General features: G+C 59.8%; 1 protein-coding gene across 3 annotated transcripts in view; it reads left to right on the top strand.

The window, feature by feature from the left end:
- Positions 1–18,634, top strand: part of ANO8 (anoctamin 8) — a 35,820-nt gene that overhangs the window by 10,316 nt on the left and 6,870 nt on the right. For all 3 annotated transcript variants that reach the window (XM_075070930.1, XM_032797355.2, XM_075070931.1), the window contains exons 2-11: positions 11,246–11,356; positions 12,182–12,314; positions 12,471–12,609; positions 12,950–13,046; positions 13,789–13,905; positions 15,109–15,236; positions 15,571–15,732; positions 16,409–16,561; positions 17,220–17,346; positions 18,569–18,624. In XM_075070930.1, the coding sequence (XP_074927031.1) occupies positions 11,290–11,356; positions 12,182–12,314; positions 12,471–12,609; positions 12,950–13,046; positions 13,789–13,905; positions 15,109–15,236; positions 15,571–15,732; positions 16,409–16,561; positions 17,220–17,346; positions 18,569–18,624 (1,179 nt within the window). In that variant the 5' untranslated portion in view covers positions 11,246–11,289. The remainder of the gene's footprint in view (positions 1–11,245; positions 11,357–12,181; positions 12,315–12,470; positions 12,610–12,949; positions 13,047–13,788; positions 13,906–15,108; positions 15,237–15,570; positions 15,733–16,408; positions 16,562–17,219; positions 17,347–18,568; positions 18,625–18,634) is intronic.

Here is an 18,634-nt window from a genome sequence, read left to right as displayed (position 1 = left end):
GATGGAGGAGTCCTGACTGTGCCTGCAAGCTCTGCTGTAACCTGTGTTCCTGTTGTCCAATAAACCTTCTGTTTTACTGGCTGGATAAAAGTCACTGTGGGTCCCAGGAAGAGGGGTGCAGGGCTGGAACCCCCAGACTCCGTGACACAGAGGAACCCCAGCTTCTGGCCCCAGGTCTGGCAGGAGATCGGGGTTCCATTGGGCTTTGAGTGTGCTCACAGCACAGGGGCTTGGAGGCAGGACTCCTGGGTTCTCTTCCTGATGATAGCGAGGAACATTATCTAGTGATTTCAGCAGCAGTAGGGAGTGAGACTCTGGACTTCTGGGTGCAGTTTCCAACTCTGCTGCTTGCACGGTATGCGATTCTGGGGGAGTCCCTGTCCTGCTCCCGCCTCAGATTTCCCATCCATAAAACAGGGGTGAGAATCCCCTACCATTCAAGGCCACTCACACGGAAGGTGCTATGTACAGTCAAGGCAAAGTTCATCAGCCAGACAACTGGCAGCATCCATCGCTAGCAATGCCCCGGCTGCTGGTGCTTGCCTGTGAAGGAAGAGCCCCTTGGGCATGACTTTATTCTCTCTCAGGTTTGCCGCGGGCAGGAGTTTATTTCTCCCTTTCCAAGATGTGATGAACAGGATCTCGTTAACAATAAAGATCTGAAAGAAGCTCAAGAAAACAAATGTACTTGGGTTCTGGGCAAAGCTGAGAAGCGAGTTGCCTCCCTGCAGAGATGGGAGAGGGCTGCATTTGGAAGAGAAGCCAAGACACCAGAAATGAGGCAGTTAGAAACAGAGAGAACCCAGCAGGGAGGTGAAGCCGGGTGGGGACACGGAGCCGGAGATGTGGGGCTGTTCCTTTAACCATCAGGAGTTCTTTTGTCTAAGCTGCTCTCTTCTCTGGGGTGGCACTGCTGGGACTTTGGCTCTGGGCTGGTAAATCAGTAAATGGCTAGTGTGGAAATGCTGAGAAAGCCCCCTGTGGCTGAAGCCTCTTTGCCAAGCAAACCTCTTCCATGTGGCTGGGAACATGGGGGAGGAGGATTCCCAGCTGCCGGAGCCACCGCTCTGGGTGTAGCTTATTCATGAATTCCATCCCGTGGCTGGGCGCAGCTCGTTTTAAAGCTGTGCCCATGTGAACAACCCACTATGCTGGCACTGCCTTAGCAGCTCCTTGCCTTGTCAGGGGGAGAGGGAGGCTCTTGGGATGGTCTGCCCTAGGGCAAGGGTTCAGAGCTCCCGCTGCGCTGGGTCAGCGCTGGAGTAGGAGACTCCTGGGGCTGCATTGCTGCCTCAGCAGGTGCGCTCTGATACTGAGCTGATGCTGTTGAGGGTGCTGCTGCTGGTACCACCCCGCTCGCTGGCAGTAGGAGGGGGCCAATTCCACCATAGGCTAATTCCATTCTTCCACCCATATCCCCAGGGTTGTGCTGACTGCATGCGGGAGCTGCCTTCACTTCCTGTCCTAAATTACTGGGTAGTGACTCTTTATAAGGCTCCGTGTATCCTTCAGGCTGAGTGATGAGTGTAGACAGCAAGCTGAATGGGAGGTGTATGCACACCGCTGCCCTCTATTGGATGGAACTAAACTGCTCATCCGTATGTCATAGGCCCTATGCAGCTAATTGCGAGTGGTGAGTTTCCGTTGGCTCAAGGGGTAGCAGCTTTCAGAGCACAAAGATCAGAGTTCATGGTCAGTCGGTTATCATCAGTGAGTTCCAGCAGGGAGGCCTTTGCTTCCGAACACTCCTGGGTGGTTATTCCAGAACCTGGACTCTTAGGGCTGCTTGGTTCCTACTTCCCTTCAGGCATCTGACCTGGTGGTCCCTGAGCTCTCTGTGTCTGCGGCCCAGCGTCACCATCACCACAGGCTGTGATCACTCTGATCTCAGAGGCACAAGCTGCTCCGAAGCTGGGCTGCTGCCAGCATAAGCAGCTTTTCTGGTGGCTGGAAAGGAAAGAGTCCTGCTCTCCCAGGCAGGGTGTGCTGCCCCCCACTTCTCGGGGAGCCCAGCTGGGTCCTCAGCCCCTGCAGAGGCGTGAATTCGAGGGAGTCGGGCTGGGAGCTGTTTCCCAGAGCTGGGGACAGTCCGACTCCAGCAATGGGGCACGAAGCGGAAAGTCGGGTGGATTAGCAGGAGACCAACTGCGGGCTGGGCTCAGAGGCCAGGCCAGGCTCTGCAGTAGCCACATCTGCTGCGGGGAGGGACAGAGCAGAACGGCATTTGTTGGGCAGGGTCCAGGGCAGGGACAGTCGCCCCCTTTACTGCACTGGAGCTTGGCGCTGGCGGATCGGCCCCTTGGAGATGAGAGGCCTCTGTTCTGTGTCAGGTGCGGTACAGACATGCTTCCCGTACAACGCCCCACCAACGGGCCCCCAAGGATCCCCCACAGGGGGAACAGCTTCAGTCACCATGGCCTGTTCAGTCCTGGCATTGCCAGTGCCCCAGCATCTCCCATCAGTCACTGTGACTCCTACGAGGATGTTGACCAGTGCAGGGCCTGGGAGCCAAAGACAGGATCCATCCCTCAGATCCAGCTCTGTCATGTGCAGCCCGAGCCGGGGCTGCTAACTCCTGCCTTCAGGGAGCTTTGCAGTCATGTGGCTTCCCCCTCCCACCGGAGAGAGGGCTGCGGTGCCCATGCCAAGAGTGCTGGAGGAAGGGTCAGCGCGCAGGCTGCCAGGTCGGAGAGAGGTGTGAGACCTGCAGCTGCTGCTTCTTCTCAGGGGAGCTGGGGATGGGGCAAGAGAAACCCAGACATGGGGAAAGTGACGAGCAGCCTCGTTACCGCGCATTGATCAGGTGCCTTAACGAACCAGACGGCTGCAATGATGTGGACACCAGACAAGCCGACATGTGAGTCACTGACATACAAGGGAGCCCACAGTTTCGTTATAACCCTGCTACCATGTCTGTGCACCAGCGGGGTCCCTGGCAGCTCACCAGGCAGAATTCCAGCACCAGGCTCCACTGCCAGCCAATCCCGAGCACTGCTGGATGCAGGATTCTTCCTTGCTTCCTGCTCAGCTGCCACATCCCACCCCAGAGGTGGCTGCATTTCGGCCCTGCAGATCACTTTGTCGCATGCAGGATCCCTCAGCACCAAAGACCAAGGATTGTATTCTGCTTAGCATGGCCGTGGCTAACCGCAGCGCAAGGGCTCTCAGCCCTCATGCTCCAGGGCATAAATGGATTGCTGGCTGTGACCAGAAAGAAGTGTCTTCTGCAATATCTGGCAACTGGATGAATGGCATGCACCAGCCAGTTTTGACCAGCGTCAGAGCCAGAACGCTGGGCTGTTCAGAATGCAATATGTGCTGTTCTGATGTGGCAGTTTCTTATGCTCCTCTGCTGGTCTGTAAACAAGGTACTTGCATGAACAAGGCAAGATGGGAGGTGGAGCGCAGCCATCTACAATCAGGTGCTGGTGCTACACCCCATTCTCTGCTGTCTCTCCTGGATGTCGGTACCAGAGGAATCCTCTGGGTTGTTTTTTCACTATCACGCAGTTCCTCCAGACATCGCTCCCGAGTCAGGTCTGATCAGAGGAGCTGTCAGGCAGAGCTGCTGACACGAGCCCACGTCCCCCGTTCAGATGGCCTCTTGGCTTGAGATCCAAAGACTCCACTTCAAACAATGCTCTTTGTGAAGTTTCCTATGGTGGGGCCGGATCCTCAGCTGGGAGTAAGTCCATTGGAGCCGCGTTGCTGCGCCCGCTGACAGCCATGGAGGAGCTGGCCTGCAATTTGTTACAACAAGAAAAACTGATCAAGGAATTAAGAAGAATCCTTGTACTTTTCATCTCAAAGCACTTTAAAAGGAGTATCATTTATCCCCATTTTGCAGATGGGGAAACCGAGGCACAGGAAGGGGACATGATTTCCCATTGTCACCCATCAATTCCCAGGCCTGCCACTGGCTTGAGCCCATGCCCTTAGGTCGGTCCAGTGTTCTGTCCACTAGGCAACACTGTCGCCACTGCCATTCCTGCTCCTGCCCTCTCTAGAACAGGAGCGTCTTGTGTCCAGCATCTTTCTGTCCTTTCAGACTACCCTGATTTCCATGACCAGCTCAATGAAGCACTCAGAGCCTGTCATGCAACATGGAATCACAGGTGTTACACAGCTGTTGTTTGCATCTTTAGTTTACAAAAGCGTACAAACAGGCTTCCACCCAGCTTGAGTTCCGGCTTGTCTCCCTTGTTTACCAGAGGCCGCACCCTTGTCTGGAACTATATATTAACATGCAGTATATTATTCAGCTAATCTTATTAATCTACTGTATTGTTACAGGGTGCAAAAGTTTACAGACAATCATGGTGGAGTCTCCTGTCTGTAAAATGCACCATTTGTCCAGTTATCAAACCTGTTGCAGGCTTTACCTTCATTCGCTGTCTCAAACTGTTAAAGAGCTGCCACATGTTTCACACCAGAGGTGGCTGCATTTTAGTGACAACAGGAAATGATCCCTGCCAGGCACTGAGAGGGTGAGGGTCAGTACAAGGTTACACACCACTCCAGGCCCACTTAAACTCTGGGCTTAAATGGCACTTTAGTGGCCCATACACAGACTTTGTCAGCTTCATCCAGAGCTCAAGTGGCATCTAGGGCTTGTGCCGCCAGCCCCTTCGCACAGGAGTGAATGTCTCCCTTAGGGATGAAATGATCCAGTGGGAAGTCAGATCTTATTCACCATCCATCTCCAGCATTTCTAGGAAAAATGAAAAGCAAGATGCAGCTGGTATTGGAGATCCTAGAGAGGGACCAAGCCGCAGGGAGAGCGGGCGCAGGGCACTGGCATGCTTCAGGGCGGTTATTGCTGCGTGCCTCATGCCGAGGGCCGTCGCTGATTAAAGGGAGAACAAAGAGCCAAGATTTTTCATAAACTGCCACCTTGGGTTTGGTGGGGTTGTTTGGTTTGTTTCACTTCAAAGCTGGAGCTTTAAGGACTTGAAATGAAATGGAGGGTGGGGAGGGAAAGGTCATTGGAACAGACTCGCAGACACCTGCTGCAAAGCCTGAGATTAACCCCTGGCTCCCTGGGCCGGACAGCATCTGGCTGGCTCCCTGGGACGCTCAGAGGGATTGCCACTGGCACGTGCAGAGTTAAAGCAAGAGCAACAGTGGAGGGATGGGAGAGGGGCAGAAGGGTAGGTGGGTGTGAGATGGGGTGGCAGGAGCAGGTGATGGGCCTGGGGGGAGCCTTGCCCCTTCTGTCTGTGCAGTGCAGGGGCAGCGCTAAGGGCTGGGGTAATCTACAGCCCTGGAGAACTCCCCATCTTAAGGAGGCCAGGAGCAGGAAACCTCCCAGCCACCCTCCCCACAGCTTCCTGTCCTCCCCCCACCCTCCTGCTGCAGCTGTGCCCAGGAACCCTGGGCATCCACAATGCTGGGCTTGTGCTCACCATCCCAGAGCTCGGTGGCAGGCGCTCAGAGAGCCCTGCTTTGTTCTGTGCCCACAGTGGGCAGCCAGCAGTGCCTGGTGGGGAGAAGGGCAGTCTCATAGCCAGGGCAGGCAGGGGGCTTTGGGAAGGTGTCTATGCCCAGGTGTGGCGCCTGGCCTGGAATGCACCCCGCAAGCCGGGGAAGCTGCCTCAGGAGTTGTGGCATTGTCCCAGAGTAGGATTTGCAGTCACGGAGCATGCCAGCCTGCCCCGCCCAGGCTCCCAGCTCCACCGCACAAGCCAGCCACCAGCCCCGCATCCAGTCTCCTGCCCCTCACAGGTCATAGGAACAGCCCCAAGAGCATCAAGCCCAGCCCCCTGTGAGGGCAGGGCACAAGCCCACCCCATCCCGGCTCTGGCCAGATCAAGCCATGGGGCTGCCTAGCATCGGGTGTCTGCAGGACGTAGCTCTGGCCCTGCAGATGAGACAGACCTCAGGATTGTTCCGTCCTGTGCATGCTTCAGGGTCTCAGTGCCTCTAGCAGCTAGCTCATGTGGGGTCCCCACCTGCCCCTCGGGGAGATGACTGCGCAGGCTGATGGGCCGCTCACTCCTAGGACATGGTGCCTGACCATCTGCCTCTCTTTCCCCCGCTGCCTTTCCTCCAATGGGGATCAGTCCCCAGACCCATGCCGGGAGCCCATGGGAACCTCAATGCTTAGACCCGGGGGTAAAGGGCAGCTAAACTGTTTGTACTGCTGGAGCGGAGGGGGCTGTGCAGAGCGCCATGGTGCCCGAGGGGTTAAACGAGGCCTTGGCCCACACCCAGCCAGAACAGGGCATCCTTTCAGCAGCACTCACCAGACTGGCGAAGCCTCAGGCCTGTTCTCGCCCCCTCTCCCACCCACACGCGGGGCTGCAGCCCAGGGAACGGGGCAGTGAATGGAGAGCGAGGCGCTCAGCCCCTGAGAGGACAGGGGGAAGCTGTGCCTGGGGAGGAGGGAGGTAAAGGATTAATGCTTTCATGGTGCACATGAAATGAGTTTGGTGGGTCTCAGCCTAGGTGCAGCACGGTTTGGCACAGTCAGTGGTGTTTGCTCAGGAGGGACCAAGGACTGGAACAGCCTGGGGGCTGCGGGTCAGGACTGAGGGGCATCGCAGACCTGGGGCCGAGGTCCGGGATAGCAGGGGAGCTCCGCGTCAGGACTGAGTGGCATCGGGAGAGCTGGGGGAGGGACTCACCCCCCTTTGTACTTGCTCTGCTTGGGTCCAGCTGGTTTCTCTAAAACCTTCACTCTCCCAAGCGCAGCGTCGCAGGGAGAGATCCGCTCCCAGGCCAGGGGCCTGTTGGGGCACTTCCAGCGAGGGTCCCTGGGGGTGGGGGGCTGGATCAGCTTGTGGAACAGTCAGTGCCTCCCGCGGAAGGTCACCCTGGCCACATGACAATGAGGCAAGTACCAAGGAATAATGGGGTTTGGTGTCTGCGGATGGGCGGGGAACCAGGGAGGCAGCCGGGCCCAGATTCCCCTTGCCGCAGGGCAGAGCCCAGGCAGGACCCAGCCAGCCGCGAGTGATCTCCAGCCAAAGGCAGAACAGACATGGCCAGGAGCTTCTGGGGCGGGGACCAGTCCATCTGTCTGCTAGCCTCCCCCCCCCCCAGATTAGGGGTGTAGCACATTAGTGGGGTTCAGGCCTCAGCCCAAGATGGCCCCAGGCTTCTGGCTCAGGACAGGTTCTGGGCGCTGCCCGGCCCTGCTACCCCATTAGAATTGGGGGTGGGAAGGGCAGGTGCTTCCTGCGTGCACCTGGGCCTGAGCCAGCCTCTGTGGCGATGCTCCCCACTGGGCCAGCAGGCACAGCCAGTTCCCCAGGGTGGGGCAGGCCCAGGGTCATTCCCCTCTCCCTGCCTGGTACAGTGTGGGGCACGTTTGCCCAGACAGCACCTGCCTCCCCGGGAGCCCTGCTGCCACCCAGAGCACCCTGGGGGGTGGAGCTGGGTGGGTCTGAGCCCAGATGCCCACCTCACCCCCTGGCACCAGCCAGCCCCTTCCCTGGCAGACTCAGAGAGATGAATGGGCCTCAGCAACTGGCCTCCCCCGGGCTGGGCTGGGTCTTGTCTGCGTGCGGCCCAGTGCCATGGACCTGGGAGCGTTAGCAGCCGAAGGTGCCAGGGGAGGGGCAGGGCTTCATGTCATCATTGTGGGGGGAGGGGTCACAGTTATAACCTCCCCTAGATTCCCCGGTGCCCCCCCCCCATCTGTTCTGTGCTCCATGGCTTTAGAGGTGTGAGGGGGGTTGAAACATCGGGGCAGTTTGGGCCACCGTTCCCAGCAGGGGGCAGCTTCCCCTGCCCCAAAGAGCTCCTGGTCCACGGGCCTGATCCTGCAAGGTGCTGGGGGCCCTGGTCTCCCCCTGGCACTGATGGGAGACGAGGGATCACAGTCTGGTGCAGGATCAGGCCTTGGTGTGTGTCTGTAGTGCCACCCCCCCAGGGGCAGGGGCAGGGGTGGTGAGCTCCTCCTAGGGCCCCTCGGGGGATCTCCGCTTTCTGGGGGCCGTTGCTGCAGTTTCGTGGCATTTAATTGCAGGCAGGACGGGCGTGATTGGGGTTGGGGGGCATCTGAAGGTGCAAGGGGCATGCAGTGTGCCCGAATATGGGGAGGGGGCTTGTGGATGCACAAGTGTAGAAGGGCATGCAAGCCAGGGGCACCTGAGCACAGAAAAACCCAGCACGGGGCTCTGTATGCCAGGGCCGCTTCTACCAGCCAGGCAGGGAGCCAAGGATGTGCCTGCCCAAAGAGGGGGCCTGGACCCCTGCTCCAGGGGGAGCCGGTGGGGCAGAGCTGGGCAGGAGCCAGAGGCCTTGGCAGGCAGCGGAGGAGAATTATGGGAGGGATTTTTGGCTTGTGTTGTCCAGCCGTGGTCCCCTTGCCAGGGCAGCTGAGAGTGGCACCCAGAGAGGCAGATTTGCCTCGAAGCCGGGGTTTCCTGGCTAAGCAAACGGGAAGATGAACAGGATGAAATGGAAGAGCCGGAGGGAAGCGACTGGCTGGAAGGAAACAGGGACCGGCCCCCTGCTCCCATGGGGGCTGCGGCGTGGGGCCTGCCACAGGTTTCCATGGAGACGGGTTGCTTTTGATCCTGTCAGTTCCCCTGGCTTCCCGAGCGAGTGTTTCCAGGCAGGGGCTGTGGCTGAGGAGGGGGCAGCTCTGCAGTGGGCCCAGGCGCTGGGGACGGGCGTAGGTAAGAAGCAGGTGGGAGAAGCGAGGGGATGGGGGGTGGGCAAGGAGACACAGCTGGGCTAGGGGAGGGGGGTGTAGCATGGAGCCTCATGGCTCCAGCAGGCTGGGACACTGGAGTGAGGGGGCAGGCTGGGAGATGGGGCTGTTTGACTGGGGGTGGGGCAGGATCTGGTGTTCTGCCACGTGCCCGAAGGGTGCATGGCCCCTGTCTGTTCCGTCCTCCTAGGGAGGCCTCTGGGCTGACCCTGGCTCGGGGGCACTCGCAGTCCCTTGATGAACACGGAGCATTTGCCAGTCAAGCTCCTTTCTGGGCAGCTGCCAGGGGAGGCCATGGAGAGGGGGCCATGAACTCACTGCCCTGCATGGTCCCTTCCAGCCACCCCCTGCACTGGGCCCAGACCCAGAGCCCTTTCAGCTCTCTGGGCAATTGGGATCTGCAGGGAGGCTCCTTGCTGCACTGCATTGTCGGAGCTTTTCACCCCCCAAGCTGCGGGGTCCAGCCGCATGCATGCTGATCTGGGGAGAGGATCTGGCCAGTCTCTGTGGTGCCGGATCACCTGGCCAAGCTGCCAGCCCAGCGACCTGCCCACCAGGAATGGGGATGTCATGCTGCAGCCAGGGCTGCCCAGAAGATTCAGGGGGCCTGGGGCAAAGCGGAGAAACTGTGGCGCTTGTACTCACTCAGCGATGGTCCGGGTCTTTGGGGGCTCTTTGGCAGCGGGGAGCCCTGCAGTCGCTTCGCATCTTCAGCAGCACTGAAAGGCCCCCCACCGCTGAAATGCTGGCCAAAGACCCGGACTGCTGCTGGGCCAGGGCTCGCGGGGCCCCTGCAGGGCCCAGAGCCTGGGGCAATTGCCCCACTTGCCCCCCACTCTGGGCGGCCCTGGCTGCAGCCTGCGCCAACCCGTTTCAGAGCTGGGTTTCCAGCCACCACCTGCCACCTCTGTCAGGAACAGCCAGGGAAACCCAGGAGAGTCTGGCCCCAGTTGCTTGCAGGCCAGCAGCTGCACAGGTGGATGGGAAGGGAAGAACCTGCCTTCCTAGGAGAGACCCCCGTATCCCGCTGCAAAGGGCCGATCTAGTAGGGAGCAGAGATGGGATTTCAGCAGAGACCTTCGGGTGGTGCCCCCGCAATGGAAGGGGAATAAGTGGGAGCTTCCCCCTCCAGGGCTGACTTTGATCCCCAGATAATCACTTCCACTGAGTGCCAGCAGCTCTGGCTCATCTATTCTGATGGAAGCGCCCCCGGCATGAGGCTTTGAAGAGACAGAACAGGTGTTCGTGAACAGGGAAAGATGCAAGAGGAAACCCCTGGAGCCTGCTGACTCGGCCATCTGGCGACATTCTAGACCAGAGGCCATGTGTGTCTTTTAGTGACGTCAGGAGAAGACTGAGGAACCCGGCTGAGCTAGGGGAACGGGAAGCCCGCTGACGGCAGAGGAGTCCCTCCGGCCCTGGCGAGCACAGGGCATTGCCCGATGGCAGGAATCCTCTGAGCCACGCTGACGCCTCATTGGGTCCTGCACTAACTGTACGTGGCAAAGAGACCTGGGTGTTGCTGGGGACGGCTTAATGGAGACCCAAGCTCAGTGCACGAGGAACGGGACAGAGGAGAATGTGACCATGCCATTATACAACCTCCACCCCCACCACCGGGGTCCCCTGACCCAGACTGCTGGTCCCACCACTTCCAAAAGGACAGAACAGAAGTGTGGGGGAGGGAGGCGGGGGGGAGACAGGACATGAGAACGTCTGTTAGTTATTTGTATTGTGGTGGGGCCTAGGAGCCCCAGTCATGGAGCAGGGGCTTGGTGCTGTACCACCCAGAGGCAAGAGACAGCCCTGCCTCTGAAGGGTTCAGCTGCCTGGAGCGACTCCTACAATGGCACTGTTTAGAGAGGAGGCAGCTACGCGAGGACAGGATGAAGGCAAACCACAGGCGTCTGGCTTACTTCTCTGCATCAGGGCACAGCCATGCCTCAGTTTCCCTTCTCTGGCCTCCAGTTGTCCTCTGAAGACAGTCCCACTCTTGGGCCCAGACAGATGCAGGCGCTGGTGATACATGTCCGAGAGTCCCTGTTTGTCTTTGTGTGAGGATGGCTCTGGCTGGGTTTGGGGTGGCCTGGTGCACGTGTGTGTGTGGGGGTGTATCTTGGGCACATGTTGTGTAAGGTGTCGAGGGGGTAAGTGTGCGTTTTGTGTGTATCATGCATGTCGTGCCTGTGTCATGAGTTGTGTGCATGCTGTGCTGTAGGGGTGTTGTGCCAGCCCTCAGCCCTGGCCAGCTGCTGGCAGCTTGTGCCCACCCCATCATGGCCCCATCCAGCCAAGACTCTGTGGCTCAGTCTAAGCGATGCCGGTCACTGCCCTGAGGGTGAGGCCCAGCGCCAGCCCCGGCTCAGTGTAGAGTTGCCCAGCCCCCTCTTTGCTTTGACAAGCCAGAGCTCCCAGCCTCTGGCCTCCCAGCCACAGCTCGGTCTGCCCCCACCCCATCACCCCTCCTGCTGGGACCACCTCATCCTTCCCCCATCCGCTGGAGGGATCAGTGTCCCCTGCTCCTTCCCTGCCCAGCTCCTTCTCTGCCGCGCCGTGACCCCCTTGTTCTGGCTCCCTTGGCAGACAAGCTTTTCGGGAAGCGACTGCTCCAGGCTGGGCGCTACATCATGTCCCACAAATCCTGGATGAAGACAGTGCCCACCGAGAACTGCGACGTGCTGATGACCTTCGCCGGTAAGGGGCCACTCAGCAACATGCGTTGTGAGCACTCTGCCTGCTGCTGGAAGGCAGCTACCTCTGGGGTGGGACGTGGCAGCTGTTTGGCGCAATGCAACAGTGTCACGACAGGAAGAGGCAAAGGCGGTTGCGTCCACTGGATGCTGTATGAGGGAGGCAGCATGGGATGATCTCCGCTGGGATAGGGCAGGATGCCTGGGCTAACACCTTAGCACTTGTGGAGAAGGCCAGGGGATTAGGGATCCCAAATGCTCAGGCTTTCAGCTCATCGGACTGAGATTGCAACCTGCAGCACAGCGCCCCCTAGCGAGGGCCTTGGGGTCACACTGCCTGGGAAGGGGGAATGCCCCTCCTGCTCCCTGCAGCACTGGGGTCTAGCAGAGGGTGCTACCTCGCTTCCTGCAGCAGCCAGAGATTTTCCTGGTAGCTGACCCTTCCAAGCCTTGGCTCATAATAGCCTTTTGGCCCAACCCTCGTGTCCAGAAGTGGAATAGCTTGGAGGGGGGCAGGGCGGGGCTGCAAGTCAGGACTGAGGGGCGTTGGCAGAGCTGGGACAGGGCCAGGAACAGCAGAGTTAGGGGTCAGAATTGAGGAGCGGGGGCAGGGCTGGAACAGAAGAGTTGGGGTCAGCAGAGCTGGGCCAGGGAAGAGAGCAGGCCCCTGACTGCTCCCCCCAGGCTCTCACTTGGAATCAGTGTCTGCACTCCCACGAGCCTTGCACGATATCCCCAGAGCCCACAAAGCAGGACGTTGTGGGTGGGGGGTGCCCGCTCCCTGCCCGAGCTGCTGCCCACCTGCGTCTCCCTGCTCCCCTTCCCTCAGACACGACGGATGACCACACGCTGCTCTGGCTCCTGAACCACATCCGGCTGGGTATCCCTGAGCTCATCATCCAGATCCGGCACCACCGGCACACCAAGGTGTATGCCTTCTTCGTCACTGCCACCTATGAGAGGTAGGTCGCACCCCTGCCCGCGCTGGGATCTCTCTTTGGGTCGCTCCCACCCCATTGTCTTTGGGGAGGGCTGGAGGAGGAGAGGCGTGGGGGTTTGTCCTGTGCCCTGCTCCACGTCACCCAACTCTCACGGCTCCCTCCCTATCTCCGGGGCAGCTTGCTGCGTGGGGCGGACGAGATCGGGCTGCGGAAGCCGGTGAAGGCCGAGTTTGGGGGGGGCACGCGCAGCTTCTCCTGCGAGGAGGATTATATCTACGAGAACATTGAGAATGAACTCTTCTTCTTTACCTCCCAGGTAGGCACTGCTGGGCTAGCTCCGGGTCTCTGGGATTGGGGGGGGGGGGCACCCTGGCACTGCAGTGGTGTCAGATGTCCCCCCTGGCAGCAATTCTTGCCTGCAGGGCTGGCACGGGCGCCATGGAGTCGAAGCGGGATTGGGAAACCATTGGGGAAGGTGGCTTTGGAGTTAATGTCCTGGGCCTCTGGCGGGAGTACTGGCTCTCCCTACACAGCCTTCCCTATGCACATCGGGCGATGCTGTTGGAAGAGAGGTGGGGGATGGTGGTAAAGCAGGCTGCTTTCGTGCTGCGCACCGTCCCTGGGGCTCACTCCTGCCTCTCCCTGTCTGGCCGCAGGAACGGCAGAACATCATCAGGTACTGGCTGGAGAACCTGCGAGCCAAACACGGGGAATCGCTGCACAACATCCAGTTCCTGGAGGGGCAGCCTGTCAGTGAGTGCGGCGCCCGGCCCGTGGGAGGGAACTGATTGGAGTCCACTGCCCCCTTGCAGCCCTGCCCATGTCCATCACAAGCCAGGCTTCAAACGGACTGGCCCAGGGAGATGAGCAGCCAGCTGCTCTGGTATCAGCTGAAAATAACTGGGCCGGCTCATCTGGTCCATTTCCAAACAGGCTGGGGTGGTGGCATGTGTGCATGAATGTGCATGTATATGACCATGCTTGTGTGTCACATAGGCCATGGCCTGACCACTTTGGGCTGGGCCAAACCTGAGTGGTGCTGTGGCCCCGGGCGCCAGGTCACGAGGCCACTTGCTCAGATTTTGAGCAGGTGGGGGGAGAGGCTCATGTGCCACCGGGGTCAGGCTGCTGGGGTTGTGGAGAGGGGGACGGCTGAGAGAGTCAGAGGTGGTTCAGATGGGGGGAATCTATGCCCCCCCTTTAAATGATGTTTGGCAGCCCATGATGCATGTGTGCGTGCGTGTGTGTGTGTGTGTGCATGCGTGTAGCAGCGGGAGCCTCAGAGCCGTGGGGAAGTGGGAGCTGCTTATCCTGCAGGGACTGTCAGTGACTTTTGCAAGCCCTAAATCATCCCCTGGCACCTGTCCCCAGCTCGCAGCCCTGGCTGGAGCCTGGGGGAGGGAAAAGACGCCCGCGTCTTCTTGGGCAGGGCTGCATGGGTCAGGGAGTGGCTGGCCGAGTGCCTGGCCCCTCACTGTTTTCCCTCCTCACGCAGTCCCCGAGCTGGTGGCCCGCGGCGTCATCCAGCAGGTGTTCCCCATCCACGAGCAGAGAATCCTCAACCGGCTCATGAAGTCCTGGGTGCAGGCGATCTGTGAGGCCCAGCCCTTGGGTATGTACCCGCCGCCACTGGAGGGCTCAGTTACCCCCCTTGGGAGGGGCCAATGCTGCAGCATCACCATGGTGATGCCACCACTGCCAGGCCTCTCTGAGTTCCTGATTCCAGGGGGTCAGGAGAGGGTCTGAAAAGGGGGATTTCCCCCTGGAGTTGCTAATAGCCAGTCCATACACGTGTTCCTTGCCGGATGTGCCTCTTGCTGGACATGCCCCAGCTGCGCATGTATCCCTCGCTGGACGTGCCCCAGCTGCACACATGTCCCTCGCCAGATGTGCCCCATTCCATACGTGTCCTTCGCTGGACATGTCCCTCGCCGACGTGCCCCAGCCACGCATGTGTCCCTCGCCGGACATTCCCCATCCGCACACATGTCCCTCGCCAGATGTGCCCCATTCCATACGTGTCCTTCGCTGGACATGCCCCTCGCCGACGTGCCCCAGCCATGCATGTGTCCCTCGCCGGACATGCCCCATCCGCACACTTGTCCCTCGCCAGATGTGCCCCATTCCATACGTGTCCTTCGCTGGACATGTCCCTCGCCGACGTGCCCCCAGCCACGCATGTGTCCCTCGCCGGATATGCCCCATCCGCACACATGTCCCTCGCCAGATGTGCCCCATTCCATACGTGTCTGCTGGACATGTCCCTTGCCGACGTGCCCCAGCCACGCATGTGTCCCTCACCGGACATGCCCCATCCGCACACATGTCCCTTGCCAGATGTGCCCCAGTCCATACATGTGTCCCTTGCCGGACATGCCCCATCCGCACACATGTCCCTCGCCAGATGTGCCCCATTCCATACGTGTCCTTCGCTGGACATGTCTCTCACCGACGTGCCCCAGCCACACGTGTCCCTTGCCAGATGTGCCCCAGTCCATACATGTATCCCTTGCCGGATGTGTCCCTTGCTGGATGTGCCCTAGTCCATACATGTGCCCCTCGCTGGACGTGCCCCAGCCGTGCACGAGTCCCTCACTGGTGTGCCCCATCCACACACATGTCCCCAGACAGACATAAGCACCCAGAAACCCAGACACTAAACGCAGCCATCCAGGAAGGTCAGTGTCCACTTTTCAGTACCTGGATTCAGAGCCTGGCTCAAGGCACTGGAGCATCTCCTGCCCCCTCTCCGTCCGCCCCCGCGGCTGTCTATGGGCCCCGACCTGGCTGCTGACTCCTGCTCTCCCCTCGGCAGACGAGATCTGCGATTACTTCGGGGTGAAGATCGCCATGTACTTTGCCTGGCTCGGCTTCTACACCTCAGCCATAGTGTACCCCGCCGTCTTTGGCTCCATCCTCTACACCTTCACCGAGAACGACCAGGTGAGGGTGCTGCGCCTGGGGAAGGGCTGGGGGAGCCCCGGGAGACGGAGCATTGCAGTGGGGCAGGGAACTGTGGTACTCGCTAGTGCCCCCTTGGGCTGACGCTTAGTTCTGCGTGCATTTCCCCCTAGCCTACAAGGTGGGTCATTTCATTACGGGACTCCTGGGGTCTATTCTCAGCATTGGGATACAGGAGGGCAGTGGAGTCTAATAGTTAGAGTAGTGGGGACTGGGTGTCAGGACTCCTGAGTTTGATTCCTGGCTCTGCTGCTCATTGCTTGTTATTTGTAACCTGTCCCCACCTGCCCTTTGCCTCCATGTCTGTCCTTCCCAGACCAGCCGCGATATCTGTTGTGTGGTCTTTGCCATCTTCAACGTCATCTGGGCCACGCTCTTCCTGGAGGAGTGGAAACAGCGGGGGGCTGAGTTCGCCTACAAGTGGGGGACCCTGGACACGCCTGCTGAGTCCATTGAGGAGCCCCGGCCACAGTTCAGGGTGAGTGACAGGAGTGGGCAACCCTTTGCCTGAAGTGAAGTCACTCCTGATGGCACAGGCTATTCCAGGAGTGGCGCAGCCATCCGCAGAGCCGAGCTCAGGCCCTCCTCACCCGCGGAGAGCCCAGGCTCCGGCGGCGAAGGCTTCCCCATCAGCCAGCGCCCAGAGCTCCCGCCACATCCTCAGCTGGCATGAACTGGGGCAGCTCCCTGGAAGCCCCCCGGGCAGGACCACTTCACACCAGCTGAGGATCTGAGAGCTGGGCTCTGATGCTGACGGGAACCAGCGAGGGGCAGGGCCCTCATCCAGCTGGACGAGAGGGCTCCAGGGCATGGTGAGAGGAGATAGGAAGCTGTTAGCACGCCAGCGTGTGTGTTCGTATGTGTGTATGCACACGCGTGTGCATGTGACTGGGAGAGTTTTCATGGGCCCATGTGCATGTCCGTGGACGTTCATGATGTGTGTCTGCAGGAAGGTTTGTGCATGTGCATAACTTAAATCCCACCATGCCTGCGAGGGAGACTCTGGGTGCTTCCCCTTCCTCCCCGGGACAGGGGTCTCCTGGGAACTGTGAGGCAGATCCCCAGCTTGGTTGCTCCGAAATCCTGGAGGGATCTCCCCAGGTGTGTGTGGAGGTGGCTCATGGAGGGTCACAGGCTGCCTTCTCCCCCTCCAGGGCATCAAGAGGATCAGCCCGGTGACCAATGTGGAGGAGTTCTACTACCCGCCATGGAAACGTCTGCTCTTCCAGTGCCTGGTCAGCCTGCCTGTCTGCCTCATCTGCCTCTCCTTCGTCTTCCTCATCATGCTGGGGTGCTTTGAGCTGCAGGTGGGTGACGCTCTCCCCGGCCCAGCCCCGCTGGCCGCTGCCAGGTGCCTCTCTTCCCACTAGGAACGGGCGCTAAATCCTCCACATTCCTGGGAGCAGCGCGGGGGCACCACAAACCCCTGGCTCTGTCACGATTCGGCCTGGCCTGTGTGCTAGCGCAGGTGCGTGCAGGGTCTGCTCGGCCCGAGGAAGTGGGGGCTGATATTTGCTGAATGGGGCAGGGCGTGATGAGAGGAGACAGGAAGCTGTTAGCACGTTGGCATGTGTGTTCATGTGCGTGTATGCATATGCGTGTGCATGTGTCTGGGACAGTTTTCCTGGGCCCACGAGCGTGTCCGTGAACGTGCATGACGTGTCCGTAGGAAGGTTTGTGCACGTGCATGTGTAAGTTAAACCCCACCATGCCTGGGAGGGAGACTCTGGGGTGCTCTGAGACTGAACTTCCCCTTCCTCCCCGGCCGGCTGGCCAGCGTCATGCCAGCCCCACACCCTGCTGGCTCCACGTCCCCTTCCTAGGGCACAGGCTTGGCAGAACCAGGTGCAGGTGCCATCCCAGCAGCTACTCACCACCCACCCTGGGGCTCCATCGGTGTCTCCGTGCCCTTCAGAGTCCCCGGCCCCTGGGCTGACACGGTCCCTGCCCCTTGTGTCCCCGCAGGAGTTTGTGCTGAGCATCAAGGAGCTGCCCCGGCTCATCCGCTTCCTGCCCAAGATCGCCTTGGCCCTCATCGTCACAGCCTGCGACGACGTCTACAGGAAGATCGCATACTGGCTGAATGACATGGGTATGTCATTGGCCGCTGGGGAGGCCTGGGGATTCTGGGATCAGTCTGCAGCCAACATGGCAACAGGGTTGGGATGTCAGCGCACTCCCAGCCCGCTCTGTCCCCACGATCCGGCCCGCCTCTTCCAAGCTGGGGCAGGCCAGCCAGCAGCCCCCAGGAAGGCCCTGACCCCATCCAAGCTCTGCTGACTCAAGTTTGGGAGAAGCATTGGGGTTCTGAGGACTTCTTCAAACCCGCGTCCTCTGGGGTCAACCCCCCGGGCCCAGCGGCTCCTAGCGGGAGGTCCTGTCCTGCTGTAGGAGCTGGGAACTGGTCATTTGCTTTCGTAAGAGATCCACACTTGCAATCCGCTGCATGTCCAGGGCTTGGAGACACTCCAGCTCGTCCCAAGGGCTAATCCGGTGTGTCATGGAGTCCCCGGGCGATGCTCTGGAACTGCTCCCCCCAAAGCCAGTCAGGACTTTGGGGAGCCTCCTTTCCCTTGGAGCAGACTGTCTCCAGGGCAAGAAGCTCACATGGCTTCACCTCCTGGATCTCTCCTTGGAGCATTCAGCATCCTCTGACCCTCCGTGCGCTTCCCACAGCGAGCCCGCGCAGGCGGGGTCCTGGGGAAGCCACAGGGTCCTGCACCCCCACTTCGCAGTCAGACGAGACTTTCAGCCAGCCAGTAAAACAGAGGTTTAGTAGATGACAGGAACACGGTTTAAAACAGAACTTGTAGGTACAGCGAACTGGACCCCTTGTCTGGGTCCATTCTCGGGGACAGTGAGCCAGACCCCTACGTCTGCCCTCACTTCTCGTCCCCAGCCAGCTCCAAACTGCCAACCCCCTCCAGCCCCTCCTTCTCTGCTGTTCCTTTCCCGGGCCAGGAGGTCACCTGACCTCTGTTCTCCCCCACCTTTAGCATCCCCTTGCAGGGGGGAAGGGCCAGGCCATTAGTTGCCAGGAGGCAGAGGATCAGCCAGAAACTGAGGCACCCACACAGTATTCAGAGGAAACATTAAGAACATTCCCACTTTGTCAGAGGCCTCGGGTATCCCAGTTCTCACCGGGGCAGGTGCATCCCTGAGGTCAGTGCTTGGGCCCAACGGAGCGCGGCTGGAGCCGGGCACTGAGAGGTCTGGTTACTTCTCCTTGGGGCCCTGACTCACCGTCCCCACCCCCACTCTCTGTTCACCCCGACCCCCACCCCCTGGCCTGAGTCTCTCTGTTCTCGTTCCAGAAAACTACCGGCTGCAGAGTGCCTACGAGAAACACCTCATCATTAAAATCGTCCTGGTAAGCTAGA

The sequence above is a fragment of the Chelonoidis abingdonii genome, chromosome 11 (assembly GCF_003597395.2).
Source record: "Chelonoidis abingdonii isolate Lonesome George chromosome 11, CheloAbing_2.0, whole genome shotgun sequence".
NCBI classification, from domain to species: Eukaryota; Metazoa; Chordata; order Testudines; family Testudinidae; genus Chelonoidis; species Chelonoidis abingdonii.
Note: the sequence above shows the minus strand (reverse complement) of the source record. Positions and strands in the feature narration are given on the sequence as shown.